This window comes from Notolepis coatsorum, assembly GCF_963971535.1.
Source record: "Notolepis coatsorum genome assembly, chromosome: 4".
NCBI classification, from domain to species: domain Eukaryota; kingdom Metazoa; phylum Chordata; class Actinopteri; order Aulopiformes; family Paralepididae; genus Notolepis; species Notolepis coatsorum.
Genome location: NC_140168.1, coordinates 122,492,171 through 122,513,275, shown reverse-complemented (window position 1 = coordinate 122,513,275; position 21,105 = coordinate 122,492,171). Strand labels below are relative to the sequence as shown.

At 44.4% G+C, this 21,105-nt stretch overlaps 1 protein-coding gene across 1 annotated transcript in view; it reads left to right on the top strand.

Annotated features, from left to right (window-relative positions):
* The window catches only part of cd99l2 (CD99 molecule-like 2), a gene marked incomplete at its 5' end in the record, with an annotated part of 77,688 nt that overhangs the window by 44,122 nt on the left and 12,461 nt on the right, over positions 1–21,105 (top strand). The window contains 4 exons of the mRNA XM_084312090.1: positions 4,809–4,928; positions 11,127–11,207; positions 15,545–15,604; positions 18,729–18,797. Of these exons, the coding sequence (XP_084168216.1) occupies positions 4,809–4,928; positions 11,127–11,207; positions 15,545–15,604; positions 18,729–18,797 (330 nt within the window). The remainder of the gene's footprint in view (positions 1–4,808; positions 4,929–11,126; positions 11,208–15,544; positions 15,605–18,728; positions 18,798–21,105) is intronic.

Below are 21,105 nucleotides of genomic sequence, written 5' to 3'. Positions count from 1 at the left end.
TTTATCGCATTATTCATTCCATTAACGTTTAACAACATCATTTTTATACCTTTAACCATTGTCATCTTTCTTCTTCTTTCGTCTGTCAGTCCCCCCCATGTCACATTCATTCCCCCCTCCGGTTGTAGCCTCCGCTCTCTTCACCGAATACATATAATGATTAACATAAATAAAAAACATAAACTTTACATAAAGTGCTCCCAAGGCGTTCGGGGGGTCCCTGTGTCCCCCCCTGTCCCCTGCTGGTGGGTGAGGAGTAATTGCTCTCCTAGTGAGAGGCCTCCTCCTGACGGCTTGGGGGTTTGAAACCTTTACCCCCAACCGCTCGTCATATTTGTCCAGCTTTCTTACTGTTTTTATTGCTGTCGAGCTCCTGGTCAAAAGCGCTCTGTCCTTCATTCTGATCAAAGACCCCCATTTCCTAGGTCCCTCTCAATGTGGCTCATATGTTCCAATGTCCCTCCTTCCTCCCAAACCCGTGTTTGGTGTCTTCTGTGTACCCCTTTTTACTTTCTTTTCCTCCTCTCTATTTTCTATGTGATGTCCATTTATCCCCTTAATCCCTTCCAACTGTGTTACTCGCAGCGTGTGTCTATGTATTTGTTTTCAGCATGTGTATTATGTGTTCATGTATACGTTATGTTCGTTCCTATATCCTGCTCTACCTGGGAATGTGTGTTTATGTATATGTTATTTCAGTGTCTATATTTTGTCTCTATTTGGATAGTTTTTTCAATCTCTTGTGCGTGTACTCATCCGTTCGTCTCCTCCCGCCTCCTCTCCTCTCCTTCTCCGTCTCTGGCCTCCTCGTCCGTCTCCGCCTTCGGTCTGTCACGTCTCACCTCGGCCTTCTCCTCTCTCCTCTCTCCTCTCCCGGGTTTCGATCTCCTACTCTGGTCCCATAGGCGGAGTTTGAACTTGACGCCTGGTTTGTACAGCCTTTGACAACCTACTGTATGCATACGTGTGCGCGGCTGTGCGCTTGGCAGAGTGTTGCACAGTATTTTGTTATTTTTGTATGTCATGTTTGGTACAGTAAAGTGGTCTAGTGGAGCAGCAATATACTTGTTGTGGTCTTTTTATTTTAGTATTTCCTTCTTTATCTTTGTCACTTTGTCAATGATTAAGAGTAAGTCAGTTAAAAATGATCCCCGTAGTGCTGTGTGTGTGAGTGTGTGTGTGTGCTGCTGTACTACCTAAATAAAATAAAAAATTAGGGGTTAGGGCATTGTAAAAATGCTAAAATAATAAAATAAAGGTAAAAAAAATCGTGCACGCGGGTATCGTTTGCCAAGCAGTCAAATACTGTGCAACACTCTGCCAAGCGCACAGCCGCGCACACGTATGCATACAGTAGGTTGTCAAAGGCTGTACAAACAAAAGTTCACATTTTCTAATAACAGCATTATTAGACATGCCAATCCAACGAAAGATGTGCTGGTCGCGCTGGAGAAAAGAAAAGAAAAAGATGTTGCGTTTGTCTTTTACATGTTATTTGTTATTCTAAGATGCTAATTCATCTGTATCTGGATAACCAATGAACGGATTCTGTCGGGGCAGGTAGCGTTATTTCGGGGAAATTGATATCTATAGTCTGGTATATTTTTCGTCCATGAAAAATGGAGGCTCTAATTATTATTATTCATAGAGACTCTCGAGCAATAATAATTATTACAGCCTCCATTTTTCGTGGACGAAAAATATACCAGACTATAGATATCAATTTTCCCGAAATAATGCTACCTGCCTCGACAAAATCCGTGCATTGGTTATCCAGATACATTAATTATCATCTCAGAATAAGTGGCTTTGTACAAGCGTTACTATCGGCATTCTGCTGCTGCTGCTGCGAATGGTGGTGCTTGGCCGCGCGTTAACCCTTTCACTGCCACACTACAGAAGGTTCGCTTTATAATGTGACATGATTACTACTATAAAATGAATGTATTGTAAAACAAAACATAATAGAATTCAGATTTGTTTCTCACAATTATTATAATTTTATTAAAATAAAAATAATTTTGATATTTTTTTTTTTTTTTTAAGCAATTTCACCCCCGGCCACCAGGGGGTGCAATGCACCCCCTGCACCCCCATAAACTCCGCCCATGTCTGGTCCATCTGCGTGCTTTCTCCAATCTCTGCTGCAGGCTCCGCGTCTGGTCCTCCTGTCCCCTTCCTTCTCCGTCCTCCGCCATCTGCATCCCCCGTCGCCTCATCTCCTCCGCCGCCTCCCGCGCCGTCGCGTACGTCACCGTCCCTTCCTTCCAGTGAATCCTTATCGAGGTCATGGGTGATTGGAATTTCATTCCGTTTTCTTTCAGAATTCTCTTCAGTCCCGCGTAGGACCTGCGTGTTATTGCTACCGCTGTCGAGTAATCGTGATCAAACGACAGTCTTTTCCCCTCGATTTCTATCTTCTTGGTCCACGCGGTTCTGAGTATCAATTCCTTAATCTCAAATCTCAGAAAGTTAATAATCACCGCCCTCGGAGGTCTGGCCGGTTTCGGTCTCGGAGCCAACGCCCTGTGGGCCCTCTGTATCTCCATTTCTTCCAGTCCCGTCTCCTTCAGTTGTTCCTTGATAAGCTTTTCCACATATTGGATCACCGATTCCCCTTCGACTCCTTCTTTCAATCCCCATATTCTGATGTTATTTCTCCGTGACCTCCCCTCCATGTCCGATATCTTTGTCTCCATCTGTTCTTGTTTTTGAATCGCACCTCGTGTATCTCTGTGTTCCATTCCTCCGTTTGCGCCGTTCTAGTCTGTACCTCTGTTACGTTTCTGTCCTGTTCCGCCATCTTCTCATCCACCCTTTTGAGTTCTGTATTCATTTCACCTCTGAAGTCCTCCTGTTCCTTCCTCAATTCCTCCCGTAACTTCCCAATATCATTTCTTATCGTGTCCGAGTTCAGTTTTATGGTCGCCTGCATCGTGTCCGAGTTCAATTTTATGGTCGCCAATATCCCGCCCTGCATGAGCACGGCCCATCCTGGCATTTCCTTGTCCGTCTCAGCCGAGACTCCCCCTTCCTCCGCCTGCTCCTTCTCGGTCTCGCCTCTGGGGTTCTGCTCCATCGAACTCTCCTCTTCCTGTGAGTCCTCCATTTCTCTTTCTTTCATAATTGTTTTCTCCTCCTTCCTTCTCGTTTGCATCTTCATTTTTGATCACTTTTCGGGTCTTTATTTCTCCGTTTTTCACTCTTTTGACCAGGAGCCTCACCGCATGCGTGCTACCCTTCCGCTATCATACCGGAAGTCGACTATCTGCAAATCTTGACCAATCAAAGTTGACTTGACTATACAAATCCTTAGTCGGGGACAGGCGTTTAAGCTGAATTAAAAAATATATATATATTTCCCAACCTCTTATTCCGGCAACCCCGGGAACACCACTTGGCAGGCAAACATATCTCATTGGTCAAAAACAACAGCTCCCTGCATCAATAACCAATCAGATGTTTTTGGCCTTTTCCCGAAGTTGCCTACTGCAGCTTTAACTATAATGCCTTAGTTAACACACACCATTAAGTAAATAATTACTGGAGACATTAGTTAACGCTATGTTAATTCATGTTTATTACTTTATTAACTAATGTTAATTATCTGACGATAACAGAGATGCCTGATGTTGTGATTATTCAAATTGTATGTAAGTGAAGATAGTGTGCAGGACTTTTCTTTGTTAATATCGGATTAATCCCTAATATCAAAAGATCCAAGACCGTCATGTTCTAGTCAGAAGAATGTTTTTTTTTAATGTTTTCTCAGGATTCTGTCTTCATCATTAGAATGTTTGTTTCTCAAAATTCCAATCGCATTATGTGAGATTGTACACCTGAAAGGGTTAAAAAGAGAATTGCATGTTGTGGTATAAATGTATTCCTCCTGAAGGAATTCGTACCACAAATGCAATTGTGTTCTCCACAAAATACATTAACCATAGCCTACAAATAAATCCATCAAAATGGAGGAGCCAAGTCAAGACAAGACAATAGACAATAAAAATCCTTTATTCTGCTGGCTACATTATGATAGAAAAAACGAAACAATTAAAAACAGAACATGAGGCGCCCGTGTATCAAAGAGAATGCTAACGAACACCAACGCATGTCTGCCACATGGCCATCTTCATTCCCCCGGGTGTAATGATCCCTCATCTATAAATATCTTACAGTGTCTTGGATTTTTCTTTCTTTTAACTTTTCACTCTCCAAAAATCACCTTTAAAGGAACAAGCCTTCTTTATGGGAAATGTGCTTACCGTCTTCTCCAGAGGCAGACAAGAAGATAGATACCAATTTCCTCTCTGTGCGTTCAGTAGAAAGCTGAATGGAAGTGGATATGGACCACTAGCCTAGCTTAAAACAGCCAGGCTAGCTGGTCCGTATCCGCTTCCATTCATTTGTGCTGTGAAGGTAAACTCTAGTTTAAGGTGTATACCGTCATGGATCAAAGAGCAAAGGTATGCATTTATACCGCAGACTAATTTCAACATCAACATCAGCGGATATATATATATATATATATTATAGGGCTAATGGTTATCACTTTGTATCCAGGTATTATCATCACATCTCTACTATTTGCTCTTCTGAAACCTGAGTGGAATACTCTTTTGTTGGAACTGAACTTTGAAAACGGAACTGGACTGAACTGAATCCACACACTTCACTGTGAACTATAATGACCTAGAGACACTGACTGATTTTATTCACCAGCGTTATCAGGTCACGCCCTGACTGTCACAACAGAAAAAAACACAAGCCACACCACTACAACAGTGTAATCCAACACTTTTGTTGATCATCCTCCTCAGACCTGGACTTGAGCGATTTCTTTGACGACGCTGTCACCACTACCAAGGCTCCTCCCAAGGTTGTCCCCCAGGCCACCAAGGCACCGGTCAAGCCCAAGCCCAAGCCAGGTGAGAGGGGTGTAGGAAGGGGACATGGGAATGGGTGGGTATCCTGGAAGTCACTGTGAATGTACACACACAACGTCGGCCCTGAACTGCAGAGAGGGGAAAAAGAGCCTGGTGTCTCTGTGGGTCGACTATGGACACAGATCTTGAGTGGATGGAGTGGGTCTTTCTTAGAGCAGCGGTTCTCAACATGGGGTGCAGAACCCACAGAGGTCCTTCCAGGGGTTCCAGGGGGGTGATGTCTGAGTGGAAATGATGACAACATCCATAACTACTTCAGCAGGACTTGTGGCCACTTTGCATGGTGTCTGTGTACCGTTCTGTGTTTGACCAACTCAACTAACTCATGAAGAGCAACGTAATATTGTTATTATTAATATTATTATTGTTGTTGTTGTTGTTGTTGTTGTTGTTGTTGTTGTTGTTGTTGTTGTTATTATTATTATTGTTATTATTATTATTATTATTATTATTATTATTATTATTATTAATTATTATTATTATTATTATTATATGGTCTGTGTTTTCAGGGTTTGCCACACAGCTGTATGCTCTTCCTTACCCCTTGTGTCCAGCAGCTAGATAGTCGTTTTAGGATGTGATATGTGACAAAGATCTGTTCATTCATCTTTGATAAGACACCCCAGGGCCGGGTTTCTTACAAACAAACAACTTGACACTAAGAGCCTGTTTCCACCTGGCATTATGATCCCATCCGGGTGCACCTGTTGATCCGGGTGACCTGGTTGATCCGGGTGATCCGATCACAAGTGGGCAGCTCTAAGTACAGGTGTGAGCGCACCCGAGATGCGCTGAGGGGGGGCGCGTCGAGATCCGATCACTCAGACCACACGGTCCTGTGTGCCAGATTTACAACAAGCCATACAAACCAAGTTGAAGCTATAACTATTGGGGCAGTGAATTAAAGATGGTATTTATTTACCTTAGCATAAACATACATGACAATAAAGGAGTCTTGTCTCAAGTTGTATGTTGCTGCATGTTGTATGGACGTGCGCTAACGGCAAATTAGCCACAGCAGTGAGCAACAGATCTAAAGTAGGGCTGGGCGATATGGAAAAAAAATCATATCGCGATAACGATATGATAATGTTATCATATTTCTCGATATCGATAATTATCGAATTGTTATAAGTATTACATTTTTTTTTCTTCTTTTTTTAACAACAGATGTATGTTTATTTTGCAGCAATTCTTTGTCATTGCCGCCATCTTTAGTGTTACATCCCCTCACACTCCAGTTCTCAGGCTGCAGCTGGTTTAAAAGCTAAAGTAAACCGGCTTCTCTGCTGGCTGTGGCTCCAGGGGAGTTGAACAGTTCTGGCTCTGCTAGTTTATTTTCGATCTTTTGGCGCTTTTTTGGTGGACAAACCACCGCACATGTGCACCGTGACTCGTGACTGGAGTCTAGTTCTGCTAGCACACATAGCCTACTGTGTACAGACGGTTTCAAACTGTATTTTAAATTAGAAAGCAAACTAAATAAATGGACAAGAGAAAAATAAATCTCAATTTGGTCAGTATTGTCATTTGGACAAGCAAAGCCATTACTTTAAGTTGCAGGCAAGAAAGACCAGTCTGTCCACTGTCTCTGGTTTTAAAACTGCCCTGTTGCAGGTAAAAAAAAAAAAAAAAAAAGATTTTTTTTATTTCGATATTCGATATCGATTATTAAAATATATCGCGATATTTATCGTTATCGTTATATCGCCCAGCCCTAATCTAAAGTGTTTTTGGGAAACCCAGCCCTGTGGAGCTCCGTCTGCTCTACCTGTCTGTCTGTCTGTCTGTCTGCCTCTATCTGTCCTAACCCCACACTAACCAGTCAGACCTGACTTGCACTAACAGATGAGACCCAGGGGGACTCTCTCCCCACCGTCCGCCCGGACCTGCTGCCCCGCTCCACCAAACCCCCCGGCGTCACCAGAGCGCCCCCTAGAGGTTTGCCCGGTTGGTACCGCTGTAGCTCAGAATACTACTGGACCCATCCATCCATCCATCCCTCCACCCAACCACCTTGTTTTGTCTCTCCCCCAACTCTCTCTCTCTCTCTGGATCTGGGATCGCATCTTGGCCAGAAATTACATTCACGACAACGCTGTTCTATCTCTGGACTCCCCCAGTGGTGGAGATGTGGGCATATTACGCTGCCGGCATACAGACCATGTAGGTTATAGCTAACCTGGTTTACGCGAGGGTCTTTTGATCTCCGATAATAAGGTGTGACTATTCTATGATGATTGCATATCCACCTTTTTAAATGAACCGATCGTAGCCTCTCTCGTGTTTGGTCAGTGAAGCCAATCACTACGCTCGCCCAGTTTATATATATTTAACCTTTGCACAGCCACCCAAACCCATAGTCAGCCAAAGGGGGCGGCAAGTTCCCTGCCAAATGTACTCGTGCAAGCCATGGAAGGATATACCAACCTGTCACATATAAGATGTTGGCATCACTGTATACCCGCCTTTCCTCAGTGATATGCCCACTTCCTCACGTGTGGGTACATCATGGGATGCATCGATGCCAATACCGGTGTCAGATATCAGGCCGATACCAGGCTAAAACGTGGATATATCCGTAGCAGAGAATCCCCCCCAATTATAAACTCTGATACCAAGTAGACATGCAAAGCAACTTGATTCTCTGCAGTCTTCACACACAGAAGCGTGTTAGATCTCTGTCACGGAGAGAAATTGATTACATCTCCATCTTTACCTGGTATCGGCCGATACTGAAAGTTTAGAACTCTATATTGGTGCATTCCTATCTGGTACCATTATGCCACTGGACTACCCAGAGGGTGTACAATTGTTGTAATTGTACCTACTGTCAAAGGAAGAGTGATTTATTTTGGCCCTACCGGTATTTTAACATGCAAAAATAGCATTTCAAACCTCTTGCCTATAGTCAAAGGCTTGGCATTTGCAATTGGCTGCTGCTTTTGAGGTATTTTCATAACCCTGAAATCATTGTTGCAACAATTGTACAACTCTGGATATAACAGGTCTTGGAGCTTTATCACCACTAGGAAAACCTTCCATTCCTGTTGTGTCTACTCACTACACTTCACTCAGTTTGGCCATGCTCGTATCTTGTGAAAGACAGAACATGTTGTACTGTATGTGTCAGGCGTCACAGGGACTGACCTCTATAACCAGAAGGTCACAGGTTCAATCTCAATGTGTCCATCCTTGTCAAAGTGTCTTTCGAGCAAAACGTTCAACACCTACCTGCTCTGGTGTCGCTGCAAATGACCGTGTCGTGTATGTGTCGGGGGGGGGGGGGGGTGGGTTATGCGAAACACAATTTCCCTAAAAGGGAGTACCTGAAATGAAAGTAAATATTGTGGCATTGAAAACACACATCCAGACTGCATTCATCTTGTCCAGCGTTGGTCTCTCCATTTTGTTTATTTGTCTGTGATCTTTTTCTGGAATGCGACCGAGTGGCCACTAACAAGTGGTCAAAAAGTCACATTCCAAAGCGTCCTTTGAACCACATTTGACATCTTGTCGAATGTGAAGCTGATATCCGGTGTCACTTGCTGTTTATTTGATGCTCTCTGGGCTCTATGACAGACATACTGATCACCATTGACTTTGTTTGTATTCACCTCTCCTCTCATTTCTGTCCATAGTACAAGAAGCGACAACAATGTTTACTCTTCATTTGTGACCACAGCGTTTGTTTGTTTGTTTTCTATGTTTATTCATCTGTTTGTACAATATCTGTCTGTTTTCCGACGGATAAGTCGGTACACAATTGTGTCACAAATAGACTGCGTCGAGAATGGTTCAACTGAACTGCTTGGCTCTTAATAGTGCAGAGGATTTGATTTACCTTATGATCTTAAATATATGTAACAAAGTTGAAGCCTTGCAATGGCAGCCCCTTGGTGTAAATGCACCCCTAAGTTAAATACCCTCCACTGCGCCACCTGATTTGGATCCTTTTCAGGTGGCAGAATGGATAGGACTGTGGTTTAACCCTTTCACTGCCACACTACAGAAGGTTAACCCTTTACTATCACACTAGAGACGGTTAACCGTCTGTAGTGTGATAGTAAAGGGTTAACCTTCTGTAGTAGTGTGGTAGTGATAGGGTTAACCCTTTGTCGTGCGGCAGTGAAAGGGTTAACCTTCTGTCTTGTCGCAGTGAAAGGGTTAAACAATTTGGCAGTGTGGCAGTGAAAGGGTTAACATACGTGGTCACGTGGTGCAGGTGAGCGGAGGGTCCGCGGCTCGAGGCCGTCGGAGGACAGGTGCGGAGCACAAAGTTCCTGCTAATACCACCATAGATATATATAGAACACTAGATAGCTTAAGGGGGAGTCACCAGCGTCACTGAACCGCCGCCATCTTGCCCAGGTCAGCCTTGAGTGAGAGTGAGTGAGCTGCACAGACAAAAATACTCATAACTCGCTGAAATATTGACGGATTTACAAACGGGTTGGTCGCTTGAATCATAGTCACGTTAATAATGCTTGTAATAGGGGGGGCAGGTGGCGCACGGAGATTACGTTCGTCACCAACACCGGGAGACACTAGGATTCGCCTGTTCGAATCCAGCTCCCGGCGTTGCTATCAGCTTGGCTGTCCTCTCACACTGATACAATTGGCTGTATCAGGGGGTGGGAAAGCTGAAGGGTGGGTCCTGGGCGTTGTGGACAGCGACCCCTACAGTTCGGTCGGGGCGCCTGCTCAGCGAGGGTTGGAACTGAGGAGAGATAGTGTGGCCTCCCACACGCTACACTCTCCCCGGTGAGAACCTGCGCGGCCAGGTTGGCCTGCCCCAGGCTGCACATGCGTCGGAGGAAAGCATGTGACAGTCTCCGGTCTCCCGGACCAACAGTAGGGGAAAGTACGCAACAACCAGGAAGGGTGGGATGGGAGAAAAATCGGGAAAAAGGAGGGGAAGAAAGATAAAAAAAAAAAAAAAAAAAAAAATGCTTGTAATAAACCAAACCGTTTGTAAATCCGTCAATATTTCAGCGAGTTATGAGTATTTTTGTCTGTGCAGCTCACTCACTCTCACTCAAGGCTGACCTGGGCAAGATGGCGGCGGTTCAGTGACGTCGCTCTCCATTGGCCGGCAGCGCGGGTAAGCTATCTAGTGTTCTATATATCTATGAATACCACTACCTAGTGTGACCACTGTTACAAATGGTGCCTGTTGACTCAGATAATTATGTCTGAGCACAGCTCACCAGCTGGGATCACTGTGGAGTGTGTGGAGTGAGTTTGGAGCAACGGCAGCCCCTTGGTGTAAACTCACTCCTAAGTGAAAATGGGGGGGGGGGGGGGTAATGTAGTAGGGTAGCACACGGCAGCGCTGAATACAATAGACTGAGCCATGAACGAGACCCGAGGCTTTAATCACACAGAATGCTGTCGTCGTCAGCAATGTATTCTAGCCACTGCCCTGCCAATCTTTATCAGACGCTAGTTACATTCGACCCCACTTGGTAAAGCTACACAAGTGGCCTAATGTAAACCACACGTGACCATATCAATAAGCTACAAATCACCACGATGCTGCTCGTCACACCAGAGAGACCGAGATAAGAGAGGGAACTGAAGGTAGTTTATGTGAAGTTCGCTGCCGCCGTCATGTGTAGCTACTCTTCATGCTTAACGTTAGCTAGCGGTAGCACTACGTGAACAGACAGTATTGAGAACGAATCACCACTCACTCTTTGTCCAGGGGTCAAAGTTGACAGGGCAAAAGTGACCAGCAATCAGTTATCTCAACTCCCCAGTTAGCTAGTAGTCTGTGACTTAACCATCCACTTTCTCATCTTTGAGCTACACATGGAAACATGAAAATATAGATATATATAAACCAGAATACACATGTTCCCTGCAGGCACCGTGGTGTTTAACATACGTGGTCACATTTGTGGTTCGAGGCCGTCGGAGGACAGGTGCCAAGTACAAAGTGCCCGCTAGCACCTAGTGACCACCGTTATATATATAGATTTTACATTTTGTAACATAAAATAGGTGTATAGATTTACTAACTAACTAACATGAATTTAATAATGACATTGCGAAACACAGACACGTGGCAAAACTGGAAATCCATAAGTGTAATGGATTTTGAACAGAAATGGCCGGTCCTCTGGTTTGTCCTTCGCAGTGCTGAACTCTGACCCTTTGACCTTTGACCCCTTACAGCTGCCGGTGACTTTGACCTGGAAGATGCCCTGGACCCCAACAACGATGTTAGTGACAAAGACAAGAACAAGGGTCAGGGAGGTGGGTGGAAGCTCCGCTGTAGTGCTGGACCACGATGTGTTTCATCACATTCTGCTAGTAGATCTAGTGCTGAGGAGGCAGTGAAGGACGGCGCCTCAGGTGTCTTTCAGACTAAGGTGCTGGAACAGTGGGAGTGAGAGACAGGACCTCCAACAACAGGAGGATAGAAACACACTGTTCAGACTCACAATGCTCACGATTATTCACGATGGAAAGCTGGGTAGAGACGGACATAGTCAGACACTGTCCCAAACTGGTCTGAACTGGTCTGTTGGAAGGACATAGCAAACTCACACTGATGATGGTGAGTTTACATGAAACGTTAGCAAGCTAGCTTAGCTTCTGTCCAGAGCTGGGCCCTATTTCTTGTACCTGGATAACTGAGTTAGCCGGATAACTTTAACTGGATAACTGGGTTAGCCGGACTTTCCGGTTTCATGTACGTGGATTTTCCAAATCACCATGACAACATATCCAAAAGTTTGAGCCTGGTCGAAAGCAGAGTTCAAGTTCAACTTAGCCTGAACCATCGCCACGCCCCCGCAAAGAAGTGACGGCCCGTTTCCTGAAACTATTCCCACAGTCTACGATCTGCATTATACCATTCTGAATTACGTTCTTGTGCTCCATTCTTCCAGAGGGGGCTTTTGAAATGTAAAATAGACCCAAAATGCTGATACTAAATTCACTTTGTCCTAAATAATGCACGTTATATATACCGTGGCGACGGTGGCGCTCGCTCGTGCGATGTACACATTATGTGGTTATTTCAATTGTAACTGGGATTAAGATGTCTGATGAGATGCGCTGTTTGACGGATTTGAGAAATTGAATGAGCCGTTGACGTCACATTAATGAATGAGGATAAAGAGATAAACTTCATTCATAACAAAGGATATTCTAAACACGGGTCTCTCGTTCATTAATGTATAAACAATGAATTTATGCCATCTGGCACAGTGGTCCAGCGGTAGTGCTCAAGCCTGCCAACCCAGCGACCGGGGTTCAAAACCTGGTCTTTCCAATATGATTTTTTTGAATATAATATTAATGATTATACGCCAAAGTAGCCTGGTTTTAAGTTAAAATATTATAAATCTACATGCATTGAGGATGTCATTCTTTATATAGCTCTCAACGTGCACCAAATTGAATTATTCCTATATTGCAAAAAGAAGGAGACGACTAGGGTCTTGAACCCCGGTCGTCTGTGTGAAAGTCAAAAGAACAACCCGTTAGACCACATTGGAGATAAGTTTAAGATTGACTATACATCAATCAATGGGTAAGAGAGCCGTATTGTAATTCTGTATAACAGTTAACTAATTATTTTCGCTAGCAAGATCTCATTTGATTATTCAATCCAGCAGGCAAGTTTAAAGAAATATAATCTGATTGATTGAGGTAATGAGGGACTTAAAATTAGCCTATAGATAACGCATTTAACTTGTCGGCGAGGCGATTGAGCCGTACTGCAATATGTTAATAAAGTTTTAAATCAATTAATCAATCAATGCCGCTAGAGAATCAGGATTTCTGCGATCAACACCTGCTGTCTTCTCAGCTGAGGCGGGCGCGCGCACTGATCCTGAGAATCAAGTCTGGCTTGAGTTAACGAGACTGAATCCACCTTCTTGGAACAGGAAAATCCCGGCTTCAAACATCGGGTTAACTGAAGCTGGATAATGACATCTTGATCGACTTAGTTGAACCACGTACAAGAAACAGGGCCCTGACTGTAGAGCTGACAGATGCCGGTGTCCAATTGCACACTATTACACACGATTACACTATTTGGGTGGAATACAACTTTAAAACTTTTAAGTTTCTACGACAAACGGTTCATGATATATGAAAGGGAGCAGGGCTTATTTCAATGGACAATGATGGAAATAATAAAAACAAATCTTTATGCATAAGTATATCAACAACAATAAGTTCACTATGGCATGTCCGTGTTGTAAAGCAGAAAACCTGTGTAGTATCGGCCCCTTTGTTTCAATGTATTTCAATGGACAATGGAAATTAATTCAAATAAAATAGTTCGTCATTTACTGATGTGAAGAATATTCGAGAATTCACACCCTTGGCCTGCTGTCTGCCTATGTGGCAAGTTTCACCCACCACGTATTTGGCTAGATTAGCTCCGGATAGACAGACAGACACACACACACACAGACACACACACAACTGATTACATGATCCCCAGGCGTCCTGCCTGGTGGAGATGACAATATCATGTGGCTGATCTTGATAGATAAGCTGGTCGGTCAGAAATAGGATACACTAAAAAATACACATAGGGCTTAATATTGGTTCTTAGCGAGCCCTGATAACATGGCTAATATTGAAACTGTTAGTTAGCTAGATTAAACTGTCATATATTTTGTTGATTTCTCTTGTCTCATTCTGCAAATGCCGTGGCAGTGTCCTTCATTGTCAATTAATTGATCCATATTTCATGCAGAGTCATGATCACCAGTTCAATATGGTGCATCGTTTGATCACCTCTGGACCGTCGTCTCACAGGTATTCTGACGGAGTGTGACGAGAGTCTGGACAGTGTGTTTTCTACTTCAGCCTAGAATGGAGCACAGTAGTACCTCATGCATTAGTTAGTTAGTTTACAAGCCGTTCAGGTGTACAATCTCACATTAGGAGATTTGAATCTTGAGAGCTGAACATTCTAATGATGATGATGAGGCTGTTTCCACCTGGCGTTAAAAGATCCGACCCGGGTGATCCGATCACAAGTGGACGGCTCCGAGTGAGTGCAGGTGGGAATGCACCCAGGGTGCATCGAGGACGCGCTCGGACCACGTTCGGCGGGGGTCTGGGCCACATACGGCCACGTTCTGTCAGCGGTGTCATTGCACACGCGTCCTGGGCCACACTGAAGGACCAGCTAGTCACCTGCAGTCGTGGCTATTCGCCTTTTTCTGTATAATTCTATGCTGAACACAGCGGAAGTGAAAGTATCTGCTCTCCCTCTCTTGCTCCAGTTGGTCCTCAGTGCCAGGTGGAAACAGCCTCCACACCACAGTGGCTATTGGCCGTTAAGAGCTACTGAGTGCAATTCTAAGATTGAATTCTACAGACGACATTCCAAAAACCGAAGGCAGCCAGGTAGCGCAGCGGACTAAGCGTCTGTCTACCACCGCAGAGACACTGGTATCGAATCCGGCTGTCAGCGGTGCCTCCGGCTTGGGCGGTTGTCATACTGACACAATTGGCAGTGTCAGCGGGTGGGAAGCCGGTGGGTGGTAATCTGGTCATTGTAAACAGCGACTCCTACAGGTCGGTCAGGGCGCCTGCACAGCGAGGGAAGGAACTGGGTGAGGTAGTGTGATCCTCCCACGAGTTACACTTCCCCAGTGAGAGTCCTCGCTGCCAGGTGAAAAGAGGCTCCTGGCTGTCTCCTATGTATCGGAGGAAGCATGTGGTAGACTTCAGGGCTCCCTAGACCGGCAAGTGGGGGGCACATGCACGCAACGACCAGGAAGGGGAGGGGGGAATTGGCATAACGACTAAATTGGGATGGGAGAAAAATACAGAAAAATAAGAGGAGAAAAAGTGGATAAAAAAAATCCAAAAACCGTACACCTGAAAGGGTTAGTTAGTTAAGTAAGTTAGTTAGTTAGTTAGCTAGTTAGTTAGTTAGTTAGTTAGTTAGTTAGTTAGTTAGTTAGTTAGTTAGTTAGTTAGTTAGTTAGTTAGTTAGTTAGTTAGTTAGTTAGTTTAGTACGTTTAGTTAGTTAGGTAGGTAGGTAGGTAGGTAGGTAGGTAGGTAGGTAGGTAGGTAGGTAGGTAGGTAGGTAGGTAGGTAGGTAGGTAGGTAGGTAGGTAGGTAGGTAGGTAGGTAGGTAGGTAGGTAGATAGGTAGGTAGATAGGTAGATAGTTCGTTTAGTTGGTTAAGTTAGTTAAGTAAGTAAGTAAGTTAATTTAATTAGTTAGGTAGTTAAGTTAGTTAAGTTAGTTAGTTAGTTAGTTAGTTAGTTAGTTAGTTAGTTAGTTAGTTAGTTAGTTAGTTAGTTAGTTAGTTAGTTTAGTACGTTTAGTTAGTTAGGTAGGTAGGTAGGTAGGTAGGTAGGTAGGTAGGTAGGTAGATAGGTAGGTAGATAGGTAGATAGTTCGTTTAGTTGGTTAAGTTAGTTAAGTAAGTAAGTAAGTTAATTTAATTAGTTAGGTAGTTAAGTTAGTTAAGTTAGTTAGTTAGTTAGTTAGTTAGTTAGTTAGTTAGTTAGTTAGTTAGTTAGTTAGTTAGTTAGTTAGTTAGTTAGTTAGTTAGTTAGTTAATTACAATCCTAGGGTGTTGATGATATTTCATGTACTACAGACAAAGATGCTGGAGCAGGGGGCAGGGGAGACGGAGCCCCCAATCGAGGAGGCAATGGGGGTAAGAGCAGCCTTGCTTGTCCTGGAGCAGCATATAGAGCCCTTAACATTCTGCTCTTCTAGGAACCTGCCTGGGCCACCTTAGAGCCTTCTGTTCTGCCTTTCACCGCCACCGTATAGAACCCTATCTTATCCTACTACCATGTATTCAATTTACACTCTCAGAAGAAAATGGTACAACTTTGAGCTATTTTCTTCCACCAGAGTTGTACTTTTATTCTTTGACAAAATAAATGTACCGCTTTGAACAAAAGGCACTTCTGTCATAATGTTTTGTATTTGGTACATAGGGCGCTATTTTCTTTTCTACCTCAAAGAGCTCTCGTATTGTCAAAGAGCTCTCGTATTGTCAAAGAGCTCTCGTATTGTCAAAGAGCTCTCGTATTGTCAAAGAGCTCTCGTATTGTCAAAGAGCTCTCGTATTGTCAAAGAGCTCTCATATTGTCAAAGAGCTCTCGTATTGTCAAAGAGCTCTCGTATTGTCAAAGAGCTCTCATATTGTCAAAGAGCTCTCGTATTGTCAAAGAGCTCTTGTATTTTCTCATTATTGTCAAAGGTACAGCCCAAGTCACAAAATATACAATTCTCTCTCTCTGTTGTACCTTTTTCACACCGCCATTTCTTCTGAGAGTGTATTGTGTACTGAGCCGTAAACTGACCCCACTGTACATTAGCATGTCGAGTCATGGCTGCTGCCGCCGGTGCTACTGGGTAACGGTGTTCTGGGAATCGCCTCGCCGCCAGTCTAGTCTCTATGGTTTCCGTTCTCCCTCTGCGTCTGTTTGTCTGCTACTACCGACGTGGCTCTCTCACTCTCTCTCTCTCTTCTCTTTTTAACAAATCTTTCTTTAATGGACATCGCTTCTCTCAACTTCTTTTCCCTCGATGTCTCCATTTCCATTAACAAGGCCTCCTGGGGAGTTCTCCGTTCCGAAATGAGCCAGGACTAAACCCTCCAACACGCATCAAACTAAAACCGCTCTCTCTCTTTCTCTGTATGCACGCGTGTTCCTGTGTGTGTGTGTGTGTGTTTGTTTGTGCACACTTGCACACATTTGGTTTTGCTATACTACTGTGTAAGGGGATACTCACTCGCAAGTGTGTGGCTGCATGTATGTGTGTTTTCGGGGTGTGTTTGCACCTGTGTGTGTTATGAGCGCAATGGGTGTGCAATCCTTTTTTCCGAGTGCCACAGTCGAAGGTGGAACCGGAAGCCGCATCCTCGCCTTCAGCTCTCTAGAGGCGTCTTGATGTCTCCTGCCCGCGGCGCAGGCTTAGGCGGGCTCTGCCAACCCGTGCGGGTCCTGCAGCCGTGTAGTCTAGCTCCCTCTGGGGCTTGTCATAGGATAATAACCCCCCCCTCCCCTCCCCCACTTCTTCTTCTCCTGCCTAATTCCCTGGCTGTGACCAAATCTGGCAACCAGGGGATCTCTCTCCCCGACATCTCTTCCTCTCTGCTCCCATCTCTCTCTCTCTTTCCCGTGGTGGTTGGTTTATGTTCTCTAGTACAGACCTGGGGGAAATATTGTAGTGGAATTATGGTACAGTATATTTGAAAGGATATTAAATCTAGAATGGTATGCTCAGTAGAGAGCCAATCTCCACCAAGCAGCAGCCAAACCGTTCAATGTGCCTTGTCCTCTGAACATCACAATGTGTGTGGACACAAAATAACAGTAAAACGATCACACTATTACACACTATTACACACTATGACACTATTACACTAATACATAGTATTACACTATCACACTATTGCACACTATTACACTATTACACACACACTTACGCATGGGGGTGTGGTTAACCTAGACCAATGAAAGTAGTAGTCTGTACTGAGACACCTCCCATAACTCACTCAATCACTTGTATTACGCTTCCACCTGGTGGAGATAAAAAAAGTTATCCCAAACAATATCTATGTCAAATGGACAATTATATAGGAAATCAATTCAAATAAAATACTTGTCGTTGACCGATTTGAAAAATATTTGGGAGTCCAGGCTTTCTGTCAGCCTATATGCGATGTTTCATCCAAATTGGACCAGTAGTTTGTAAGATTATCTGTGGACAGGCAGACAGACACGCACAAACACAGACAGACATGACTGAGTACATGATTACCTGGTGGAGAAATATATACAAACATGAGGAGTGCTCAATTTAACACATTACTGCTGCTTTTCAGGAATTCAATAAAAGCCTCAATTTCAGATGAGTATATAGTATAACACTGGAGATGTTTCTTGTTTGTAGAGTGTATATACAGTATATATTAAACTACACCCCCTTGCATTGCTGGAACTAGGTAGTATGTTTAAACAAAGGGATTCTGAATCTGAAAACTGAATAATTTATGACCCTGGGTTATAAGAATTGGCAACATGGCTTTAGCCTGTTGCTTTGAACTGGTGTCTTCATGGCCCTAAAGGGATAATTGGATATTTTAACATTTAAATTCTGGTTATATCAGGGGGAATGTTTCTACAGCTGTCACTTACTTTCTCTGAAATAGCCTGTTAGTATTGCATTACAGATTGCAATGGCTGGGTGCAAGAACATTGGCTGGGTGCAAGATTGGAGCTAGTCGTGCCCCATACTTTTAATGGGAAACGCTAACAAGTCGTTTCAGGGGAACTGAATGACAAATTAGTCAAATTAGTTTCCTTCACTATAAGTGGTGATGGAGGAAAACAGCCAACTCGAAATATTCATTTAACACACCAGGTTAACACATTCTCCCCTGACTGACACGCCCTCTGTATTTGCTGTGTCACAGGTGATTGCATAGTGTGGTCCAATGGGATTGGTCCAACGTCCTCAAGTGTCTGTGATGAGATTTAAAATACAACCTCCTTACTGAGATGTTAAACGAAGCACACCTCAAGTTGTTAGAAGAAATTCTCAATATATTTGAAAATGACTTCCTAATATATTTTTCTCCAGGTTTGATTTTCTTCCTTCTCTGGTGAATGACTAGTAACCTCTAATCTAATTCCTCCGTCGTCTCCTACTGGCTGCAATTAAATCTCTCTTTTAAGAACGCTGTTTCAGATGGCATAGTGAATCCAGTGGTGGGTTGCCAGTTCTCTCTCCGTATGTTGACACTCTTATCCCCCATTTAGGTGGTTTTGCTGACACTGATCTGGCGGATGTGGGCAAAGATGATACCTACAAGCCTGACAAAGGAAAAGGTACCGGAACCAACCTGGTGTTTTACCAATGGCTCTTGTAGCATCTCAGGGAAATGGCTCTGGTTACCGCTTTATTAATCGGCTGATAACAGGTTAGTTAGGGATACTGCCTAGTATAGTCAAAGGGTTGCTGGTTTGATCCCTTCTACAGACAATGCCAATACTGCCAAAGTGTCCCTGAGCGAGTATGCATATCATACCGTGTCATTTTGGGCTGGCCCTCTTTTTGTTAAAGGCATTCATGAGCGACCCAGTGGTATAGATAGACTATAGGCAATAGGCCAGAAAATAAATGCACCAATTGGCCGTGATGTAATGTAAAGAGTAAAGACGTAAAACGACGCTGTTGGCTTTGCTATGACCTACCTTGGTTGCGCCGATGGTGCGAAGTTGCAATATTCAGTGGATCGTTTGTAAAGTACAATGTTTATATATATATATTTATATCAAGTTCAAGTTACAAGTTCGTTTTTATTTGTCACATATAAACGTACATGTACTTCACAGTGAAATCCTTTGTTCTGTATGAGCCCCTGGGAATGTGCTTCATACAGTAAAAAAAAAAAAGTAAAGGAGGAATAACACTATACAATATACAAACTAAAGTACAACCTACAGTAAGTACAATCTAAGTACAGTGAAAGACAATGAGGTACAAATGCAGACTTAATATATATCCCAGCACTGTTTTCATATTGCTTTTCCTCAAACGGAGCTACGCAATCTGACTGGTGGGTGGCTGCATTTGCAGGTGACTTGCCATGCAAAAATTAAGTGACCTGGCAGGTAACTTCAATTAGGGAAACCCACAGGAAGCCTCATTTTGGCCTGGCAGGTCACCTGAAAACGGTGCTCAGTTTGAGGAGAAGATTCTAAAACATTGCATTTGTTTTCTGGCCTATGGTATCTTCACTCAGCGAGACAGACGATAGCTCATATAGTCCCTGTAGACACAACTGTTTCTGTCCTTGTAAAAATAAACCATATGTCAGAGTGACCTCCAGTGCCCCCCCCCCCCCCCCCACACACACTCTTTTGTCTCTCCCTGTGTTTCATCCTCTGCTCCTAGTATCTCCTTGCGTCTCTCCCAGGGTACCCTGTGTTCCCCCCCCCCCCCACGTGAAGTCTGTGTGTTGCCCTGCCAAGCTGTTGTCCATTCCCCTGATGTCCCCTTATGTATTTAAGTCCTCGTCCGTAACCCGTCTGTCTGTCCTGTCTGTCTGTCTGTCTGTCTGTCTGTCTGTCTGTCTGTCTGTCTGTCTGTCTGTCTGTCTGTCTGTCTGTCTGTCTGTCTGTCTGTCTGTCTGTCTGTCTGTCTGTCTGTCTGTCTGCCCTGTCTATCTGCCCTGTCTGTCTGTCTGCCCTGTCTGTCCTGCTCTGTCTGTCTGTCTGTCTGTCTGTCTGTCTGTCTGTCCTGCCCCGTCTGCCCTGTCTGTCTGTCTGTCTGTCTGTCTGTCTGTCCTGTATGTCTGTCCTGCCCTGTCTGTCTGCCCTGTCTGTCTGTCTGCCCTGTCTGTCTGTCTGTCTGTCTGTCTGTCTGTCTGTCCTGCTCTGTCTGTCTGTCTGTCTGTCCTGCCCCGTCTGTCTGTCTGTCTGTCTGTCTGTCTGTCTGTCTGTCTGTCTGTCTGTCTGTCCTGCCTGTCTGTCCTGTCTGTATGTCCTGTCTGTCTGTCTGTCTGTCCTGTCTGTCCTGCCCTGTCTGTATGTCCTGCCTGTCTGCCTGTCTGTCTGTATGTCCTGCCTGTCTGTCTGTCTGTCTGTCCTGCTCTGTCTGTCTGTATGTCCTGCCCCGTCTGTCCTGCTCTGTCTGTCTGTCTGTCCTGCTCTGTCTGTCTGTCTGCCCTGTCTGTCTGTCTGCCCTGTCTGTCTGTCTGTCTGTCTGTCTGCCCTGTCTGTCTGCTCTGTCTGTCTGTCTGTCTGTCTGTCTGTCTGTCTGTCTGTCTGCCCTGTCTGTCTGTCTGTCTGTCTGTCTGTCTGTCTGTCCTGTCTGTCTGTCTGTCCTGTCTGTCTGTCTGTCTGTCTGTCTGTCTGTCTGTCTGCCCTGTCTGTCTGTCTGTCTGTCCTGCTCTGTCTGTCTGCCCTGTCTGTCTGTCTGTCTGTCTGTGTGTCTGTCTGTCTGTCTGTCTGTCTGTCTGTCTGTCTGTCTGTCCTGCTCTGTCTGTCTGTCTGTCTGTCTGTCTGTCTGTCTGTCTGTCTGTCTGTCTGTCTGTCTGTCTGTCTGTCTGTCCTGCTCTGTCTGTCTGTCTGTATGTCTGTCTGTCTGTCTGTCCTGCTCTGTCTGTCTGTCCTGCTCTGTCTGTCCTGCTCT